The 19826-nt window shown below is 44.0% G+C and overlaps 1 protein-coding gene across 1 annotated transcript in view; it reads right to left on the bottom strand.

Annotated features, from left to right (window-relative positions):
- Positions 1-4457: 4457 nt before the first annotated feature.
- The window catches only part of LOC125437069 (vomeronasal type-2 receptor 26-like), a 30012-nt gene continuing 14643 nt past the window's right edge, over positions 4458-19826 (bottom strand). Inside the window, exons 9-15 of the mRNA XM_048504438.1 lie at positions 19051-19267; positions 14461-14752; positions 12053-12138; positions 11254-11317; positions 8097-8324; positions 7667-7793; positions 4458-5359 (exon numbers count right to left, since the gene is read on the bottom strand). Coding sequence (XP_048360395.1) covers positions 4458-5359; positions 7667-7793; positions 8097-8324; positions 11254-11317; positions 12053-12138; positions 14461-14752; positions 19051-19267 — 1916 coding nt within the window. The remainder of the gene's footprint in view (positions 5360-7666; positions 7794-8096; positions 8325-11253; positions 11318-12052; positions 12139-14460; positions 14753-19050; positions 19268-19826) is intronic.

Here is a 19826-nt window from a genome sequence, read left to right as displayed (position 1 = left end):
AAAAGCTCACTGTATCTGTAGTGAAGTTGTACTAATGGCCTTCAGAGGATACTCAAATCTGGTGACTGGAGCTGTGAACAGCCAAGCTAGACCTTTCTACAAATCTTGAGGCACCCCAAGTTTGCAAAAAGAAAATCTGAAATCTGAAAATAATGAGGGTTTTTTTAAATAAAACCCCCAAGTGATTAAAAAAAGAGTATTTCATCTTGGCAGCCAAAATACTTATTGTCTATACATTACTATTTGAAATGCTTATTCAGTTTTGCAAATATACTGAATTTCTAAAATAAAACCAATCAATCAGTCAGTCATCATCATCTCTACATTAGAGGAACAAAGGATCCCTTACACTTGATCACATGCCCCGTCTTGCGAGGGGTGATGGGCAAATTCAATTTTTTGGGAAGTACAAAAAATATAAGTGATAATTCCACCAATCAGGATTTCCCCGGGTTGATACCACTGCTTTGGAATCTGAGGAGGATTGTTTCCAGTGCACTTCACACTCTGTACTTCATGCACAATGAGAGAAAGCAACAGTAGGATAAGCAGCAACGTCACAGATGCAGCCATCTGAAATCAAAGAAGATGCACTGTCCTGGATCTCCTCTACAGCATCATCATGTGCTTCAGCCTGGTTTCAAGAAGGTATCCCCTGACTGTTCCAACACTCTTTTCAACAGTGGACAAATGAATCGTAACTTTCACATCCCAAGAGTCTGCTTTGTATGATACATGAGAAATACTGAGCAATGATACGAAGAGTGCCTCTTTTTAGTCTCTAATTTCTCTGTGAATGGCTCAGCAGAGGGCTTTATTGGCAGAGCATTACCACTTAATTGCCAATTTGTTTTCTGTTTCCTTCTGGAAAGGTACTGGAACTGAGATTGTATGATGAAATGACTGTGATTCGGATAATTATAGTGGAGATAATCTCCTCTGGAAGACTGGGGTTTTTTTTGGTCAGTTAATTACTTGTAGAACTAGTGAAGCAAAAATATTTTTTCTTATCTCATCCCAGCTTGTTTGAAGTGAGACACCAGCTGGACACCAGAATCATCAGCAGAGATCCTACCCACCCCATGATGCAACAAAAAACTGGAATGTCCTGAGAGGAAGTGAAAAAGTAACAAGCATGAAGAACTTTTTCTTGGATTTATTTATCTAGCACATTTCCGCACCATTTGTCCAGAGAACTTGTTCAAAGTGGTTTACAAAGTGAAAGATAGAGAAAAAAAACAAACAGCATAGAATCACTGAAAATCTCGAGAAACCCAGACTGAAAATCCAACATTAAAAACTCAACTTAAACCATGTGTTTTCTTAAAAAAGATCTCTTCTATCAAGTGCAAATTGTTAAAATGTTGCAGAATCAACCTGGCAATTAGCTGCTAGGGCAAAGAAGATTGTTTAGGCCTTGCACCTGATGATAGCTGGGAAGATGAGCCTCAAAGAGAAGGACATTCTAGGACAGTGGTGGCGAACCTCTGGCACGTGTGCCAGAGGTGGCACTCAGAGCCCTCTTTGTGGGCACATGCGCCGTCACCCCAGTTTGGCCAATCAGAAGTGGCATAGTGCCAAGGAGGCGAGGGGTGCATGATGCACTGGGCACACGCAACTGCGGGGGTGTGGCAAGGGCATTCCAAGGGTGTGATGGGGTGTTTCGGAGTGTTCCGGTGACGTTCCAGGGCAGGGCGTGGGCAGATGGGGGCGTGGCAGGGGCACAGAGTGCACGCATGCCCTGGACAGATCTTCCCCTTGCACCACCCCTGGCAATCAGTCTCTAAAAGGTTCGCCACCACTGTTCTAGGAGAAATTTGCCAACACTGAAAACCCTTTTTCTGAGTGCACCCCACCTCATTGCTGGAAGAAAATGGCAGGAGAACCTGACTGCAAGCCATTGATAGCCTGGAAATAAAAATTTGTGCTTCGAGTTATGCCTAGAATCAACAGTCTATTCGTTTATTAACTGTTGCAATGCATGGAAGGATGTCCACCATAGTTATAACATGTATATTTTCAGCTAACAGAAAGAACTATTAGAATAGGTAACAGCTAGCCAGAAGTTCTCAGTCTTAACTCTCTCAGTTCTTACTGATTTTCCTGAAACTCTTAATTCCATCCATCAACTCAAATTCTTCAAGGCACACAGCACCCCGTGGGCCACCTTTCTCCTTTACAGAACCCTAGCTGGTTTACCATATAAATGAAACAGAATAAAAATATAACAATTACAACAATCCATGCAAGTCAACAATTGAGAAACTCCAGTTAGGATTTCCAATGAATAAGAACCAAACGAGATAAAATTAAGTTCACTATAGAGCTGTCTTCTGTGAATGTTTCAGAGCAGTTGAACAACTTAGAGGCTGCAGGATGAATGCACTGGTGCAGTTTGGCTTCCTTCAGTCCTGGAGGCAAATCTGCCGAATTGCTCAGAAGGTGAAATGGATGTTGCCCATGAATCAGACAGAAATGGTTTGGTTAGGCAATTCATGAACAGAAGGGATTACGCCTGCATGATTTTGCTAAATGGAAATGTTTGGGGAATGTAGACTGAAATAAACTAATGGTAAGCCTACTTCTTCATTTGCTGAAAAAGAGAGGCTTTTTAGATTATTATAATTGTCTGACTGTTTGGGTTGCAAATGCATGGGTTGGAGATTCGGACAGTCTGAATCTGGATTTTGACCAAATCTGCATTGATTCGGACAGATTCGGAAGAGCAGGCTCCAAATCTGAGCTGTCCAAATCCCATCTGATCTGAATCCATGGGATTCGGATCACCATTCCAGAATGACATGTGGGGGGGGGGGGTTGGCTCAGACTACAACAGGGTTTCCAGGGAGCAGGAAATTCCATGCTTTAGAGTCCCTCCCTCTGTACCTTGCAGCCAGATGACAGAGAACCTAAAGGGTTGCCAACTTCCAGGTGGTTCCACCATGGTTAATTAAAATAGATGGTTGGTGCAAGTCAAATATGTAACAAATCGTAAGCCTTTTCCTTTTGATAATTTGTACGTTTGTTGTTTGGCATGGGTTTATTGTATTTTACTCAATAAAATAAATGACTTTGGAAAAAAATATGCAACAACCAGCTAATTGCATACTTAGATGCTATTCAAAGGAGAGTGGACCAAATCCACTCATGGGAGCGGTGTACCACCATGCTGGTGGATGTACCCCATGGGCACTTACCTTGGTGGAGGGGCAATTCCACCAGTATGTGGTTGCTGTGATAACCTCAATGCTGGAATGGGGTATTGGTCGCTGTGCCAGGATCCCAGGGTCCCTGCAGGCATACTCTGAAATTAAGTCATCCTATGGGGTGGTGTAAGTCTATTGAGATCCATAAGGGCTTTTTGGTGGCATAGAGGCTCTTGAGCCTCCCCACACGCACAAGAAGCCTCTTCGGGGGCAGCGCCTGGGTGCGGCTGTGGTGCAGCAGCCAGACATCCAGCTCTTGGATTATGCTGCCTGGCTTGCAGCAAAACAAGGCTGTATAACTTTAAGATTCAAAACTTCTAGATAATTTACTTTCAGACAAAATTTGTTTTTCTTCACACATATATAAACATAAACCAATGCTTTCCATTCAGCTCACTGGGTTTAATGTACTATTACACAAAGCAATATTTTGCACAGGCTGGGATCCCTTTTGAACTTGGCTTTAAACACAGTTTAGATTCTCTAAGAGGTATAAGATTCCACTAGGCTGATCGACCACCAGTAAGTGCCTGATCTTGTAGAATCTTTGATGTTTGTGGTTTATTCCTCCTCTCCCCAAACTCCACCCTCTTCAGATTCCACCCACAGAATCTCTAGGAGTTCCCCAAAACATATGTGGAAACCAACAGGAAATTGTGGCCTAGGCCTCTGTCTCTGTCACTGACAATATGGTGATGCTAATTCCAGCAAGCAGTGGAAATGACATCAATGTGTCACCAGCAACTGCAAGGATGATCTGGTATTTGGGCAAAACTGTAAACAAGGCATTGTTTACAAGGTCACTCTGGAGCCTATTTTAATATGCCTAATAAAGGTTGTTGTATTGACCAAGGTCACAGATTCCTGCAGATAAGTTCCACCACCTCCCACTGGCTGCAAAGAGATTCTTGACAACTCTAGTCTTCAATAAGGCTATACGATAACAGGAATGCCAGAAATAATGCTGACTGTCTGCTATTAGGTCTCGAAGAACTATCTCTCATAAATTACAGAACCAGAATGTGATATTTGAGATTGACAAGAATGGATTACTCAAATGTGTAATTCTCCCTCCTTCCGCTGCTAGGAATGAAGGCCCATAGAGACTCTGTAAATGTCTTCAATGCCTGCTACAAAAGAATGTCATGGAAAGTATCATTGGTGTCACAGTAGGCAGAAAGTAAAGTTGCCACATTTGATGTTCAGATAAAAATGACAGCTGCAGAACCAGTGGACAGCTGATTGAACCATTTAATGCCTTTTCCTGATCAGCTGCTCTCTTCTGTTCAGCTCAGGTCTCAGGATAATGATGTAGCATTTGGGGAAAAAGATGCAGCCTAATAAGCCAGCAGTGGATGCTAAAATGGAGAAGATCTCCACAGCCACCATGTCTCTTCCTTGAGTGCTCAGATAGGTGGGGACAAAGGACAGCCAAACACTACAGAAGATCAACATACTGAAAGTGATGAACTTGGTTTCGTTGAAACTGTCAGGCAACTTTCTGGCTAGGAAAGCCACAATGAAGCAGACAGAGGCAAGAAACCCCATGTAGCCCAAGACACAGTAAAACATGGGGACTGACCCTTCATTACACTGCAGTATAATTTCTCTACTGAGTGAATGCATGTCCATATCTGGGAATGGAGGAGAAAAGCCCAGCCAAACGGCACAAATGCCAACTTGAACACAACAGCAAGAGATAATAATATAATATGCCAATTGTTTCCCCACCCACTTGTGAAGAATGTTCCCTGGCTTCGAGGCCATAAACGCCATGATGACAGTAACAGTTTTTGCCAAGACAGAAGAAACAGCCATGGAGAAGATGATGCCAAAAGTCGTCTGTCGGAGGAGGCAGGTCACCTTGTTCGGTTGTCCGATGAAGAGCAAGGAGCAGAGGAAGCACAGAAGGAGAGAGATGAGTAGACAGTAGGTGAGGCCCCGGTTGTTGGCTTTAACGATGGGAGTGTCCTTGTACTTCAGAAAGATTGTAAGCAGCAGGGCTGAGATCAAAGAGAAGAAGACAGCCAAAAAGGTTAAGATCCTGCTCAGAGGTTGTGCAAAGGATAAGAAGTTTGGAAGCTTTGGAATGCACTGAACTTTCCCCAAGTTTGGATAATGACCTTCAGAGCAAGTCATGCAATCATCCATGTCTGAAAGGAGAAGATAAACTAGTTAGACATTTTCAAAATATAATGGAAGAGATCTTGTCCGATCATAGCTAACCTTGCATGGTCAACCCCTTATGAAAACACTTTTGTATACCTGTGGTAACACTGAAAGTACCTAATAAACAATGTCAGCCTTTGACTCTTCAGACATATATAAGAGCATGAATCCTCTTGTGGTGCACGGATCTTTGTGGGAGTGGCTGTTGTGGATTTTTTGGGCTGCGTGGCTGTGGCCTTGTCAAGTCTCCCCTGTATTCAAGAAAAGAGCCGGTTGTATTCCACAAAGAATCTCTTTATTGAAGACATTAGAAGCAAGGAAGAAGCAAGGTTTGAACTGGACTCCCAGAGCAAATCCAGAGTATATTATGGCACACACTACTGCCCCCTCCCTGTGTGAACAGAAGCATTCTAGTTTTCACACAGACTAGCTGATAAGAGCGAAACAGCAAAATACCAAACATCGCAGGCTGGGCAAAGCCACACAAAGGTCGAATCCCCACTACCGTCTTAGCCAGGTTTCAGAACACAAACTAACCAGGTTTGATGGATGACCTCCCCATTGCTTGTGTGGCAGATTCTGTTTCTGGAGCTCGTTCACCCCGTTAATCTGCATTCTGGCAGAAACTGGTTGCAAGTGGCATAGACCCCATTAACACAGTGCAGAGCTGATCCAAGGGGAGGGATGAGGGTTGAAACCCTGACTCGTTTCCCGCCCTGGAGTGTGACGCAGAATTTGGGCAACCAATCAGCACTGCGATGCACACGCAGCCTTTCCTTGGTTTCATTTCCGGTTTTGCGATGGGCCAGCAGAAGGGGATGCAAACATTAAACAGTCAAACGTGTAACTTTGAATCGTTCATGGTTTACACAGGTAACAATTAAGTGTTTGCACAGTTAAACAGTTAAACGTTAAACTTTTACACGATGGTTTTTTTTATCACACCCCTACAACGTACATTTCCACAGTGGGAAAAGGTCCCGCCCCATCAAGGCATGCAAGCCAATCAGGGGAGACCAGTGAAGCGAGCTCACCTGGTAGTGGGGATTGCTAAGAGTTCTGCAAACGGGTGTGTCTGCAGGACACAGTTTCACAACAAACAGGTTTGGATCTGCGAGCAAATTTCACGTGGGGATTCGACCAAGGACAGAAGGAGCAGCTCCCTTCCACCACCAAGGTCAGGCCTGACAGGTCTGCTAGGTTTTGCTTCTAACATGTTGCCTGTAATGTTTTATCTGCCCCCAAAGTAGGCATCTTTCAAAGCATGTCACAGTGAGATGTATTTCTCGTTGTGGAATGCCTCTGAAGATACGAGCCATAGACACAAACAAAATGTTAGCAGCAAACACAGCCAAGAAATGTACAACAGCCAGTTAATTCTGTCTGGGGAAACCTTTAACAATCCATTGACCTTGTGGGAGTTTCAGGCCGTTTCTCCAAGGCCCCCCAGGCGCCCCCACGCCGGCAAGAATTCTGCCGGCGTAGGGGCGGAGGCCGTTCGCACGCAAGCGTGCGAGTGGCCTCAGGAGAGGCCGTCAGACGACCGGCGGCTCCGCATGGAGCCGCCTCTGCCCCCTTCCCTTTCCCACTCACCTTGTCCCCGTTGTCGGCCTGCTGGCCTCCGAAGCCCCACCCACACTGCCCTCCGACCTCCAGGGGTCGGAGGACAGTGAGGGATGGGCTTTGGAGGCCAGCAGGCCTACCACAGGGACAAGAGTGAGGGAAGGAAAAGCGTGGTTGCTTCGGCCCGGTGCCATTACGCACTGCGTGCCGCCGGGAACACGCTGTTAAGGCAATTAAGCACAACCCTTTAAAGGGTTAGTTTTTTAGAAGGCGACCTGATGCCGCCCTGGGGGAGGGAACAAAGAAACCGAGGTCGGCCCTGCTTAGCGTTGGCAAGCAAGCAGCAGCCATACCTGTCTTGGCTTGAACGGCGGCCTGGGAACGGCGTTTTTTCCGTCCCCAGGCCGCCTTTTTTGGCCCGTGCAAAAATAAATTATTTTGGTTATGCTTTTTGATTTCTTCCTTGGTTGTCATTTTCAGTAAAGCAGAACTATGCCCTCCTTCTGCCCAGAAGTCTGCTTTCCTTAAAACCGATTTCTCATTATTTCTCAACACCATTCAGCAAATCTCTGGAACTGAATGGAGTGGTGAACAGGAATGCTCGATACCAATGAGCTTTTCATGATTCCTTGCAGTGCAGGTAAGAAAATTCTCTCTTTTCGGATAATGGGTCTTCTAGGCACATGAGGATCTGCAACAGGAACAATATTTATCAGAGCAGTTCCTACCTTCTTTTCCTGAAATCTTCCCTTCTGGGCACAGAGCACAATCGTAGCAGCAGAATTTCTCCCCTTCCTTCTTTTTCCGACTGTAGCCAGGGTTGCAAGGGTCATTACACACAGATGAAGGAGGCAGCTATCCTTGAAGGAAACAAGAAAGTAGAGCTGAGAAGATAGTGGGTTATTTTCCTTCGCAATGGCTGTGAATGTTGTCAAAGTAATGGAAGAGTAATATCTGGAATCTTATCCAGGAATGTGCATTATCCAAAACAAAGTTTGAAATGCTGCATGCTTAAGTCACGTGACACCGTAATTCAGTGCTGACTTTGCAAAATTGATAGATAAAAGAAAGGGAGTCCTTTAATCTACTGCCTACCCATTTCATTAAATGAGAAAGAGTGTTGTGTTCATTTGTGAGACAGTGAAGATGTTTTCTCACCTGTGTGAGGTGTCTGTTCCACTGAATTGTGTCCTCAGAGATGGTAACTCTTCTACCAAGCGGAGCCTGAGGATCCAGCCTCCCGATCTTGACTCTGACATAGGACTTATTTGGAAAAGTCACCAAATTGGTAATATCAAATCCACCGATCAATTCTCCATGTTCGTTAAAGGTCACTTCCTCTCCGGCACTGTTGTTGAAGGCCATTCTCTGAAGAAGTGCATGGAGCTGAGTAGAAAGAGAAATGGCATTTAGGTGCCTGGAGTGGTTGGATGGATTGGGATGTACTCACCAATACTTTCCCATTCCAGACAAGTTTTTAGATTACTTCCTTCCATGCCAGAAGATTATTATTCATGGAACTATTTGGCATACTCAAGCTTCCTTTGCTGGTTACACGACAAAAGAATGAAATATAAGTCAGAGTGTTTTTTGAGTGCTGTTGATCTTCTGAAGATGCCAGCCACAAAAGCAGGTGAAATGTCAGGAAATAATGCTGCTAGAACACAGCCATACAGCCTGGAAGCCACACAGCGCCTCAGAATAAACTACAATTCAGGGTGTTTCTTGAGTGCTGCTGAGCGAGTTTCCAAAAATGATCCATCTTGGTTTTGCTGCATCTAGAGGGAATTTTGTTGGCTGACAGCATTCAGCACCTTAGATGCAGCAATGAACCTAGCTGTCAGAAGGAGAGGAGGCATGCTCCCAGCTTCCCTACAGAGCCACAGGGAGCCAAAGGAAGCAGAAAGAGAGGAAAAGTTTGCAGGAGCTAGGTAGAAAGGGATTTGATAAAAGTCCTTGATGTATGCTTAGCGCTTACCAGGTGGGGAAAATTGCTAGATTTTTCATCACCATCTCTACACTGAGCTGTTTCTACTCTTTGGCTGGACTCTCTGCTCAGCCCACATTTCTGGAGCCACAAAAGCAAAGCTTGAAACCACAGGAACAATGTGTTGCGAGTTGTATTATTGAAGGTTTTCACAGCTGGAATCACCAATTGGCCATTCTGGCAGGGGCTAATAGGAATTGTAGTCCATAACATCTGGAGTGCTAAAGGTTTGCCACCACTGCACTCGCGCATCTGAATATGCCAGCCACAGATGCAGGTGAAATGTCAGGAGAGAATGCTACTGGAACAGAGCCATACAACCCAGAAAACCCACAACACCCGTATGTGATGGGAGGTTTCTAAATGCTTCCAGCTCCCAAAATCAGCACCCTGTTCCAATTTTCTAAATAATTGTCTAACTAATGACCAGCCTATTCTCTTTGTCTAATTTCCAAATTTGTTACTTCCTCTAATAGATAAAGATGGAGTGAAAATTCCCAGTCTTGGATAGGGCTGCCAAAACACTCTCTGTTTCTCTCTCTCTCCTGAACCAGAATTCTATATTTAAGATTAATAAGAATGAAACACTCAAATATATCATTCTTCCTATCTTTCTACCAAGGAGTGAAGGGCCATAGAGACTGTAAATGACCAAGATGTTTACTGCAGAAGAATGTAAGGGGAAAACATTATGGGTTCCCTTGTAGGCAAAAAAAGGGTTGCCACTTTTGATATTTGGATTAAGATACCACTGAAGAACAAGAGGATGGTGCACTGAAGGTTTTAATGCTTTTTCCTCATCAGCTGCTCTCTTCTATTTAGCTCAGGTCTCTGTGGAATGACATAGCATTTGGGGAAATGATGCAGCCTAGTAAGCCAGCACTGGAAGCTAAGATGGAGAAGATCTCCACAGCCACCATGTCTCTTCCTTGAGTGCTCAGATAGGTGGGGACAAAGGACAGCCAAACACTGCAGAAGACTAACATGCTGGAGGTGATGAACTTGGCTTTGTTGAAACTGTCAGGCAACTTTCAGGATATCACTGGAAAGATAATGAAGCTAAGAAAAGCTGGAGACAGCAGGAAGGGAGGAAGTTCCATGATTTGCTCTGTAGAGTAAGCAATGGCCCTCCATCTGCAAGAACTGCACAAGGCTTTTAATGAAAGGATCTTTTGGAGGACACTCTTTTATTCAGTCACCATGAATCGGAAGCTACTTGACAGGGCTTAACACCGACATTCTAATTTTCCATCATTCAGGTGACATAACACACAGGAAGTTGTTTTTCCCCCTTTTCTTTTGACTTTGCTCAGTATCTCATGGTTACAAATACTGGGCATGTTTTCAGTGCCTTAATGAACTGTATTCTATTCCAAATGCAGTCATTCTGCTCTCTGTGGTCCACACTGAAGTCATTGTACACAAAGTACAATGTACACAAAGTGGGCAAGGAACAGGCTGCTGCTACTCTAATTCCCTGGAGGAGCCAAGCCAGGAAGGGTAATCTGGTGAGGGAATCTGTATTCAAGTCCATAGGGAGAGGATACCAATTGCCACCCGAGGGTGGGCCTGTTACTGCTCAGAAACCCAAACCAAACTTAACGACACAACGCTCTGGACTGTGGGTAAAAAATGTTGGCCTTAGCCAAACCGTTTTATTGACAAAGGATGAAAAGAAGTGTGAGGCACAGCATGGGATCTGATCTGAACACTGGGCAGCCCGAATACTGTCCCCCAGTGAAAAGGAGGTACCACCAAAGGGTGTTAGCACCGCAGCTCCCTCACCAACAGATCAGTTCCCATTTGCCAACCGCTGGCTTGACTACGGTGTCAGACACGTGCATTAACATTGTATAAAGGGGTGAAGTGGGAGGCAAACTTGGTGCAGCAGCGTTGAGGAAGGAAGTGCCCAAGGCCGGTAGAAGCCTTATAGGGCTCCCGCCCATCCCTCCTGCTGATGTAATGATGCTGCGCTGGCATCGTGATGTGGATGCCCATAGTGTGCATGGCCACTGCCTGCCTTCCACCCTGCTAAGGGCAGGCATGACATGGCCTCTCAGCAGTTCCCTTCCCAGGCAGCAATGACAGGCCCCAGTGATTCCAGGCCGCTCTTTATTGTTTGATGGTGGCAAAAAAATCTAGGCAAAGGGGAAATTCAGGAGCAGAGAGAGGGAGAAGACTCACTGGGCAGGAGACCATGAAAGCAAAGTGACTCACTCTCAGATGGGCAGGGGGGGAAATGCTTAAAATCCCATTTCCACGACTTGTACCAGCATGTTGAACCCTAAGCATGACCAGGGCCTGTTTTTGTCTGGGAGGAATAATTACCTTCCAAGGGGGAGTGTTCAAAGGAGCCAGTCTGTCCCCATCCTCCATTGCTCTGTGGTGGGTTCTGGATGAGGCCAAGATGAATAAAGCATGTGCGATGGCATAGACGGCATTATAGATACTGTAGCTATGGCCAGTCATGCCCATTTCAAAAAAAGATGCGGGGACAGTCTCCAGTTTCTCCTCTCCAGTGCATGGCTGATCTGAATATGTTGGGTTAATGGAACCTGGCAATGCACATTCAAAAACTTGTTCCCAGAAGTGCTTGACAAAACCATCCCCCTTTGCCCAAGATGGCTTTACATGTTGCAAAAATGTTTGGAACCCTGGGATCTCCTTTGCATGAATTGAGAAGGAAAGCGCGCCATGGAACATTTGAATGTCATATGTTTTTTGTATCGTACTGAAAGCAAAAACAGACTGGGCTGTGGTAATCCAGACTTTTCCTGCAGAGGTTCTCTCCACATGTTCCAACCCTGGTAGACTGCTTAAAATTGTGGGCATAAACATAATAACTTGCAGCCAGACAAGTACTGAATTTTCACCATATAGGACTACTACATTGGCTTTACTATCCAGGAAATTCGTTTTACTATTGACAAGGAATTCCATTAGAAAATCAATGTCATCTGAAAGGATTTTCCTTATAGCTTTTTCTATGAAGGCTGCACAGATTCCATTCCTGGAAAGCATTGGCTCCATGGCCTTCAAAAAATGGTCTCCACTTTCATCATCCAGAGCGATGAGCCCAACCCATTTCCAGCCAAAATGCAGAAGTAACTGGACGATTCCCTCATACTGAAGGGCCTCCTGGGGGACCGTGCGGTAAAAGGAAGGCAGGTTGGTTGGGTTATCCCCTTCTGATTCAAATGAGCCATATGAAAACTGATAAGAAAAAGCAATCATATTACAGAAGGAGATCAGGAATAGTTAACTTTCTTCATCATCTAAATGGTTTCAAAAGGTCTTTACATGTTGTCTGAGATCTTGAACGTATTATATCTGCAGCGTAAAGTGCATAAACCCAAGTCTGCTTCTCAGACTGTTGCTTGTGTACTTTTGCCTGCATATTTCTTCCTGCTGCGAGTAAATTTGTCTGGAACTGAGGCAGTGTTTAAAATGTTTGTTTTATACATGTAAGATATTTACAAGCCATAGTTTCACCTTGCAAAACTCTAGGAAGCAAAACTCTATTGTGAATTACACAATAAATACAACATACATAAAAGAACAGTCTTAAATCTCAATAATGCCCAATTTCTTTTGATTTCTCAGAAGGTTTCACTATACCTAAATGCTTTATGACTTTGTTTACACCGCAGGTGGAAGGTATTGTCTGGCGCCATTAAGAACTTTTGGGGGAAAATACCCAAATGACATGGTCCAGTTCCTGCCATTTGGGTAGAAGATATTTTGAATGAAATAGATTGCTTTCTGTTCCAATTTTTCAGAAATACAACCAGGTTGCCTTGTTGTGCGTTTGGTACAGATATTCAGGACATATTTGCAATTTCTTCCTTGGAAGTGGCAGCTAGGCTAGACGTGTTCAGACTTCTGATTCTGTTTAATTTAGAACTATTTAATTATCGTCTTCTATGAGAAGACTCATTGCAGAATCAGTGGAAGAGGCCAGTTGGTCAAAGATTGGAACAGCTCAGCTACACTTCTGCTGTGTTATTATCTATGGAGAATGAGAAAGTGTGAGGCCAGAACTCAAGTCCGGCCTGCGCAGCTGTTTTGAGACCAGATAGGTTAGAAATAAATTCCCAAGAAAACATCAGACATCTGACTTCAGAAACAAACGGACAGTTTTTACTTAGCAGAATATAGAAGATTACAGAAGGTGACCCCTTCTGGGTGCTCTTAACAGAGAGACACGCCCACCACAGGGAAGACCTTAGTCTTTATAGATACAAAGAATACATACGTCACAGTTCATCCCTATTACCCTTTCACGTGCTATAAGCATGAACCTTAAAATCCCATTGGATGATTCGGTCTCCTTGTCACATTAAGACAGCCTCTATTCTACGTGTCACATTCCTTCTGTTATTCAAACGCTGCATGCTGTTTCTCACATCCCTCTCTGCCCATATGCAAAGGGCTGCAATAAAAGTAACTTCTGTCTTTCGGGTTTTCAAGAATAACCTGTTTTCTAAGTTTGCTTTTCTAAGTTTGCTCCTGAAGAGAGATACCTCTTCAGGGTATGCAGGTTGACATTCTTTAAGATCATAAAACTTCCCTTTTCCCAGTTTGAAATGTTAAAACATGATTTTAACTTTAACAGATTACACAAACATTAATTCTAACACAATAGGATTATGGTAAAATACCAGTAAATATGAATCTCTCATTATCATTTCTGTGTTCATTTAACACATATAGAAAAACACTTTTTCCTATTTAACTAATCACATTCAGGTAATGCTAAAGTTCTACTTCAGAAATACAAATCTGCGAGCAATTAAGACGTGTTCACCCATGTAACTTAGGTTCAAGAGAAACGTGTTTAAAGTCTATTTTTTAAAAATGGGAGAACATGGCTGATAACAGGAAAAAACCCTCCTTGGAATCATGACTTTCCCATACATCATTCAGACAATCTCAGATGTATAAACGTGATTCAGGAAGCTGATGTAAATTCTTTAGCAGTATCCCAGAAAGACCAGACACCTCTGGCCATGGTGTTCAAAAGATGATTCAGAGTCAAAACAACCATGTTTTCTTTTAGGAATCTTGTCTATAATCGGACATGCCAAAAATTACTCAAAAATGTTCTCAAATTTGTGTGAATCCATCATATTTCCTTTCCCCTGCAATGCTCTTTTCCCATTTGTTGTAGGTCCTGCATTAAAAGCACTGTTCATAGTACTTAGAAAGAATCATCCAATAGATGAATGGAATTGCCAAACAAATCAGATCAGCCCTCATGCAATCAGCAGAATGAAGTAATGTAACCTGATGAAGTATTGTATCATCCCCATCATCTCAATATTGTCAGACTGAATATTCAACACACATCCTTTGGAATCATTCCATCTCAAGATCTGTATCACACCCAAAAGCAATTTAATTGATCTCACCCCTTCCCTTATTTTTTGCTTACATTTCTTACCCTTTGCAACACTTGACACCAGATCAGGAAGGGAGGTTAAACTGTATGGGATATGTGGTAAAATCCAAATAATCACAGTTGTCTGATCATACCTGAGGGATCTTGTAACGATTTAAGATATTTGCCATGTCTGATGAAGTTTCAAAACTATATCCCCCGATGACACCAGTTACTTTTTTCTGGGCGCCACATTGGTAGTTTGGGATGAATTCAAGGGATGCAAAGAGTAGGTCCAGGGTGGTCCTGTAAGTCCATTTTCGAGCACTGGTGGAGTCATGGATCTGGAATCCAAGAGTGACGTTGGGCAAGAAGTTGGGATTCTGGTTGATCTCATGGATGGCAAATACCAAGGCAAGGATGTGCTGATAGAACTTGATTATCAACCTGCAAAGAATACCAGTTAATGTTTGAGAGGAGAATATTTGAATGTGCAGCACTTGTAGTGGCCACAAATGGATCTAAGAACATAATGAATCAGTGAAATGGCCCAGCTGGGCCACTTTTCATTTTGCTCAGCACAGTGCTCCTTGGAAACCCACACGCTGGACACTGAGCCATCAGCCATTCCCACTGCCCCACAATGAGTTGCATTCAAATGGAGGTTCCTGTTAGTCACCAAAAGAACTGGTCCTTTATAGCTCCATGAATTTGTCTAAGTCCCTTCAGGAAATGTAATGCTGTAGCCTTCAGCAAAGCTTGTGTTGTGTGAATAATTACTTTGTCTGTCCTATAAATGCTGTCAAAAAACTTCGTTCAGTTGTTCTGAGTTTTCTTGTCGTGAACGATATGGAAGATATTTTCATTCTGCTTCTATGTTAACCTGAGAAATGAACTGTATCCTCACTGGTGCTACACCTTGTTCACTCTTTGCTGATAAACATCACAAGCCTCTTGTATCATATAAATACTGCTGTATATTAATCATACTGACATTTTCTCAACCGTTTCTATATTTTTCACATTTCAGTGACTGCACCATTACCTTTTTGTGTGCATTAGCATCATCTGTGTAAAAATAATCTGTTCCCACACTACTATGTGAGTGGGTTGATGTATCTTTAGTACGATTTAGAAAAACCTGATGTTCTGTTCTACACTTTCTAGTCTAAAAAGCTCAGTGTATCTATATCTACAGTGAAGTTGTACTAAGAGCAAACTTGTCCAGTTCAGAGGATACTCAAATCTGGTGACTGGAGCTGTGAACGGGAAAGCTAGACCTTTCTACAATTCTCAAAGGGCCCCAAAGTTTGCAAAAAATCTGAAATCTAAAACAAATGAAATTTTTAAAAATAGAAAACCCAAATGAGTATTTCATCTTGGTAGCCACAATACTTATGGTCCATCCATTACTATTTGAAATGCTTATTCAGTTTTGCAAATTTACTGAATTGCTAAAATAAAATCAACCAATCAGTCATCATCATCTCCACATTAGAGCAGCAAAGGATCCCTTACAGTGGATAACATGCCCTGTTTTGGAAAGGGTGATGGTCAAATTCAAGTCGTTCAGAAGTACAACCAATATAAGTGACAATTCCACCAATCAGGATTTCCCCTGGTTGATACCACTGCTGTGCAATTTGTGTGTGATTGTTTCCAGTGCACTTCACACTCTGTACTTCAGGCCCAATGTGAGAAAGCAGCAGTAGGATAAGCAGCAATGTCACAGATGCAGCCATCCGAAATCAAAGAGCATGCCCTGTCCTGGGTCTCCTCTACAGCATCATCGTGAGCTTCAGCCTGGTTTCATGAAAGTATCCCCTGACTGTTCCAACACTCTTTTCAACAGTGGATGTATGAATTGTAGCTTTCATTTCCCAAGAGTCTGCTTTGTATGATACTTGGGAAATACTGAGCAGTGATACGGAGGGTGCCGCTTTTCAGTCTCTGATTTCTCTGTGAATGGCTCAGCAGAGGGCTTTATTGGCAGAGCGTTACAACTTCATTGCTGATTTGTTTTCTGTTTCCTTCTGGAAAGGTTCTGGAACTGAGACTGGATGAAGAAATGACAGTGATTCTGATAATTATAGTGTAGATAATCTCCTCTGGAAGACTGATTTTATTTTGGTGAGTTAATTATTGGCAGAAGTAGTGAAGCAAAAATCTTGTTTTCCCCTGATCTCATCCTGAGACACCAGCTGGAACGGTGAGCTCAGAATGGTCAGCAGGGATCCTACCCACCCCATGATGCAACAAAACATTGGAATGTCCTGAGAGGAAGTGACAAACCAACAACCATGAAGAACTGTTTCTCGGATTTATTTATATATGTAGCACATTTCCACACCATTTGTCCAGTGAACTTGTTCAAAGTGGTTTACAAAGTGAGAGATAGAAAAAAACAGCACAGAATCACCTGGTGAGGCTGTGGTGCAGCAGCCAGACGTCCAGCTTTTAGGGGGTGCTGCCCGGCTTGCAGCAAGCCTTTAAAGGGGAGTTTTTGAGAAAACAGCGTGTTCCCCTGCGAAGCTGGTCGCTGACGGTACGGGCGGGAACACTCTGTTCCCCCCAACTCCCTCGCTTACTTGCCTTGTCCCTGTCATCGCCCTGCTGTCTTCCTAAGCCCCGCCCACGCTGTCCTCCGACCCCGAGGTCGGAGGGTACGCGTCGGCAGGCTTAGGCAACAGCAGAGCTGACGCCGGAGACAAGGCTGCTCTTTGAACAAGAGAGGCGGCTCCATCGCTTGGAGCCGCCTCTCCCTGCGCCGACCCCTGCTGGGGCAGCTCCTGCAGCTTGCATCGCTTGAGCGGCCTCCACCCCCACGCCGGCAGAATTCTTGCCGGCGTGAGGGCGCCCGGAGGCCTGTGTGGAAAGGGCCTAAGAGGTATAAGATTCCACTAGTCTGATTGACCACCAGTAAGTGGCTGATCCTGTAGAATCTTTGATGTTTGTGGTTTATCCCTCCTCTCCCCAAACTCCACTTTCTTCAGATTCTACCCCTAGAGTTCTCAACATTCCTAATTCTGTGACCCTTTAATACAGTTCCTCATGTTGTGGTTACCCCCAACCATAAAATTATTTTAGTTGCTTCTTCATAACTGTAATTTTGCTACTGTCATGAATAGTTCCCAATGGTCTTAGGCCACCCCTTTGAAAAGGTGGTTCGACCACCTAAGAGGTTGTGACCCACAGGTTGAGCACCACTGCTCTAGGAGTTTCCAAAACATATATGAAAACCAACAGGAAACTGTGGCCTAGGCCTCTGACAATATGGTGATGCTAATTCCAGTAAGCAGTGGAAATGACATCAATGTGTCACCAGCAACTGCAAGGATGATCTGGTATTTGACCAAAACTGTAAACAAGGCATTGCCAATGACAAAGGCCAAGGTCACAGATTCCTGCAGATAAGTTCCACCACCTCTCACTGGCTGCAAGGAGATTCCTGACAACTCTAGTCTTCAATAAAAAGAAGAAGAAGAAGAGTTTGGATTTATATCCCCCTTTCTCTCCTGCAGGAGACTCAAAGGGGCTTACAATCTCCTTGCCCTTCCCCCCTCACAACAAACACCCTGTGAGGTAGGTGGGGCTGAGAGAGCTCCGAAAAGCTGTGACTAGCCCAAAATCACCCAGCTGGCGTGTGTGGGAGTGTACAGGCTAATCTGAATTCCCCAGATAAGCCTCCACAGCTCAGGAGGAAGAGCTGGGAATCAAACCCAGTTCCTCCAGATTAGATACACGAGCTCTTAACCTCCTACGCCACTGCTGCTGCTTAAGGCTATACCAGGGGTAGGGAACCTGCGGCTCTCCAGATGTTCAGGAACTACAATTCCCATCAGCCCCTACCAGCATGGCCAATTGTGCCATGCTGACAGAAACTGATGAGGTGAATTCGAGCGGAAAGCGATCCTGAACATATCTGATAAGGCTATACGATAACAGGAATGCCAGAAATAATGCTGATTGTCTGCTATTAGGTCTCGAAGAACTATCTCTCATAAATTACAGAACCAGAATGTGATATTTGAGATTGACAAGAATGGAATACTCAAATGTGTAATTCTCCCCACCTCCAATGCTATCAACGAAGGCCCATAGAAACTCTGTAAAGGTCTTCAATGCCTGTTACAGAAGAATGTCATGGAAAGTATCCTTGGTGTCACAGTAGGCAGAAAGTAAAGTTGCCACATTTGATATTCAGATAAAAATGACAGCTGCTGAACCAGTGGACAGCTGATTGAACCATTTAATGCCTTTTCCTGATCAGCTGCTCTCTTCTGTTCAGCTCAGGTCTCAGGATAATGATATAGCATTTGGGAAAAAAGATGCAGCCTAATAAGCCAGCAGTGGATGCTAAAATGGAGAAGATCTCCACAGCCACCATGTCTCTTCCTTGGTATCTCAGATAAGGTGAGGACAAGGACAATGAAACACTACTGAAGATCAACATGCACTGAAAGTGATGAACTTGGTTTTCGTTGAAACTGTCAGGCAACTTTCTCACAGCTGGGAAAACCACAATAGAGAGCCACAATGAGGGCAGACAGAAACCCCATGTAATCAAGACACAGTAAAACATGGGGGCTGACCCTTCATTACATTGCAGTATAATTTCTTTACTGAGTGAATGCATGTCCATATCTGGGAATGGAGGAGAAAAGCCCAGCCAAACAGTACACATGCCAGCTTGAACAAAACAGCAAGAGATAATAATATAATATGCCACTTGTTTCCCCACCCACTTGTGAAAAATGTTCCCTGGCTTTGAGGCCATAAATGCCATGATGACAGTAACAGTTTTTGCCAAGACAGAAGATACAGCCATGGAGAAGATGATGCCAAAAGTCGTCTGTCGGAGGAGGCAGGTCACCTTGTTCGGTTGTCCGATGAAGAGCAAGGAGCAGAGGAAGCACAGAAGGAGAGAGATGAGTAGACAGTAGGTGAGGCCCCGGTTGTTGGCTTTAACAATGGGAGTGTCCTTGTACTTCAGAAAGATTGCAAGCACCAGGGCCGAGATTAGAGAAAAGAAGACAGCCAAAAAGGTTAAGATCCTGCTCAGAGGTTGTCCAAATGATAAGAAGCTTGGAAACTTTGGAATGCAATGAACTTTCCCCAAGTTTGGATAATGATCTTCAGAGCAAGTCATGCAATCATCCATGTCTGAAGGGAAAAGATAAACTAGTCAGACACTTTCAGCATATAAAGCAACAGATCTTGTTAGATCATAGGTAACCTTGCATGGTCAACCCCTGATAAAAACCGGAGGTGTAACAAGGAGGAAATGTGCCTGGTGCACTGGTGCGTCTTTCGCCCTCATCTGGCCCCACAATAGTCCCATCCCACTGCAGAATTCTCCCTGCTGCACCCCCGAAATGCTGTCACCACACCCTCACAGGGGTGCACGCCCGGTGTATTGCGAACCCCCGGCCCCCTTGGAGCTATGCCTGTGATGAAAACATTTTTATATACCGGTTGTAACACTGAAAGTACCTAATAAGCAATGTCAGCCTTTGACTCT

Source organism: Sphaerodactylus townsendi, linkage group LG07 (genome assembly GCF_021028975.2).
Source record: "Sphaerodactylus townsendi isolate TG3544 linkage group LG07, MPM_Stown_v2.3, whole genome shotgun sequence".
Taxonomy (NCBI): Eukaryota; Metazoa; Chordata; class Lepidosauria; order Squamata; family Sphaerodactylidae; genus Sphaerodactylus; species Sphaerodactylus townsendi.
The sequence above is the reverse complement of the archived record's forward strand: the minus strand, read 5'-3'. Positions and strand labels throughout refer to the sequence as shown.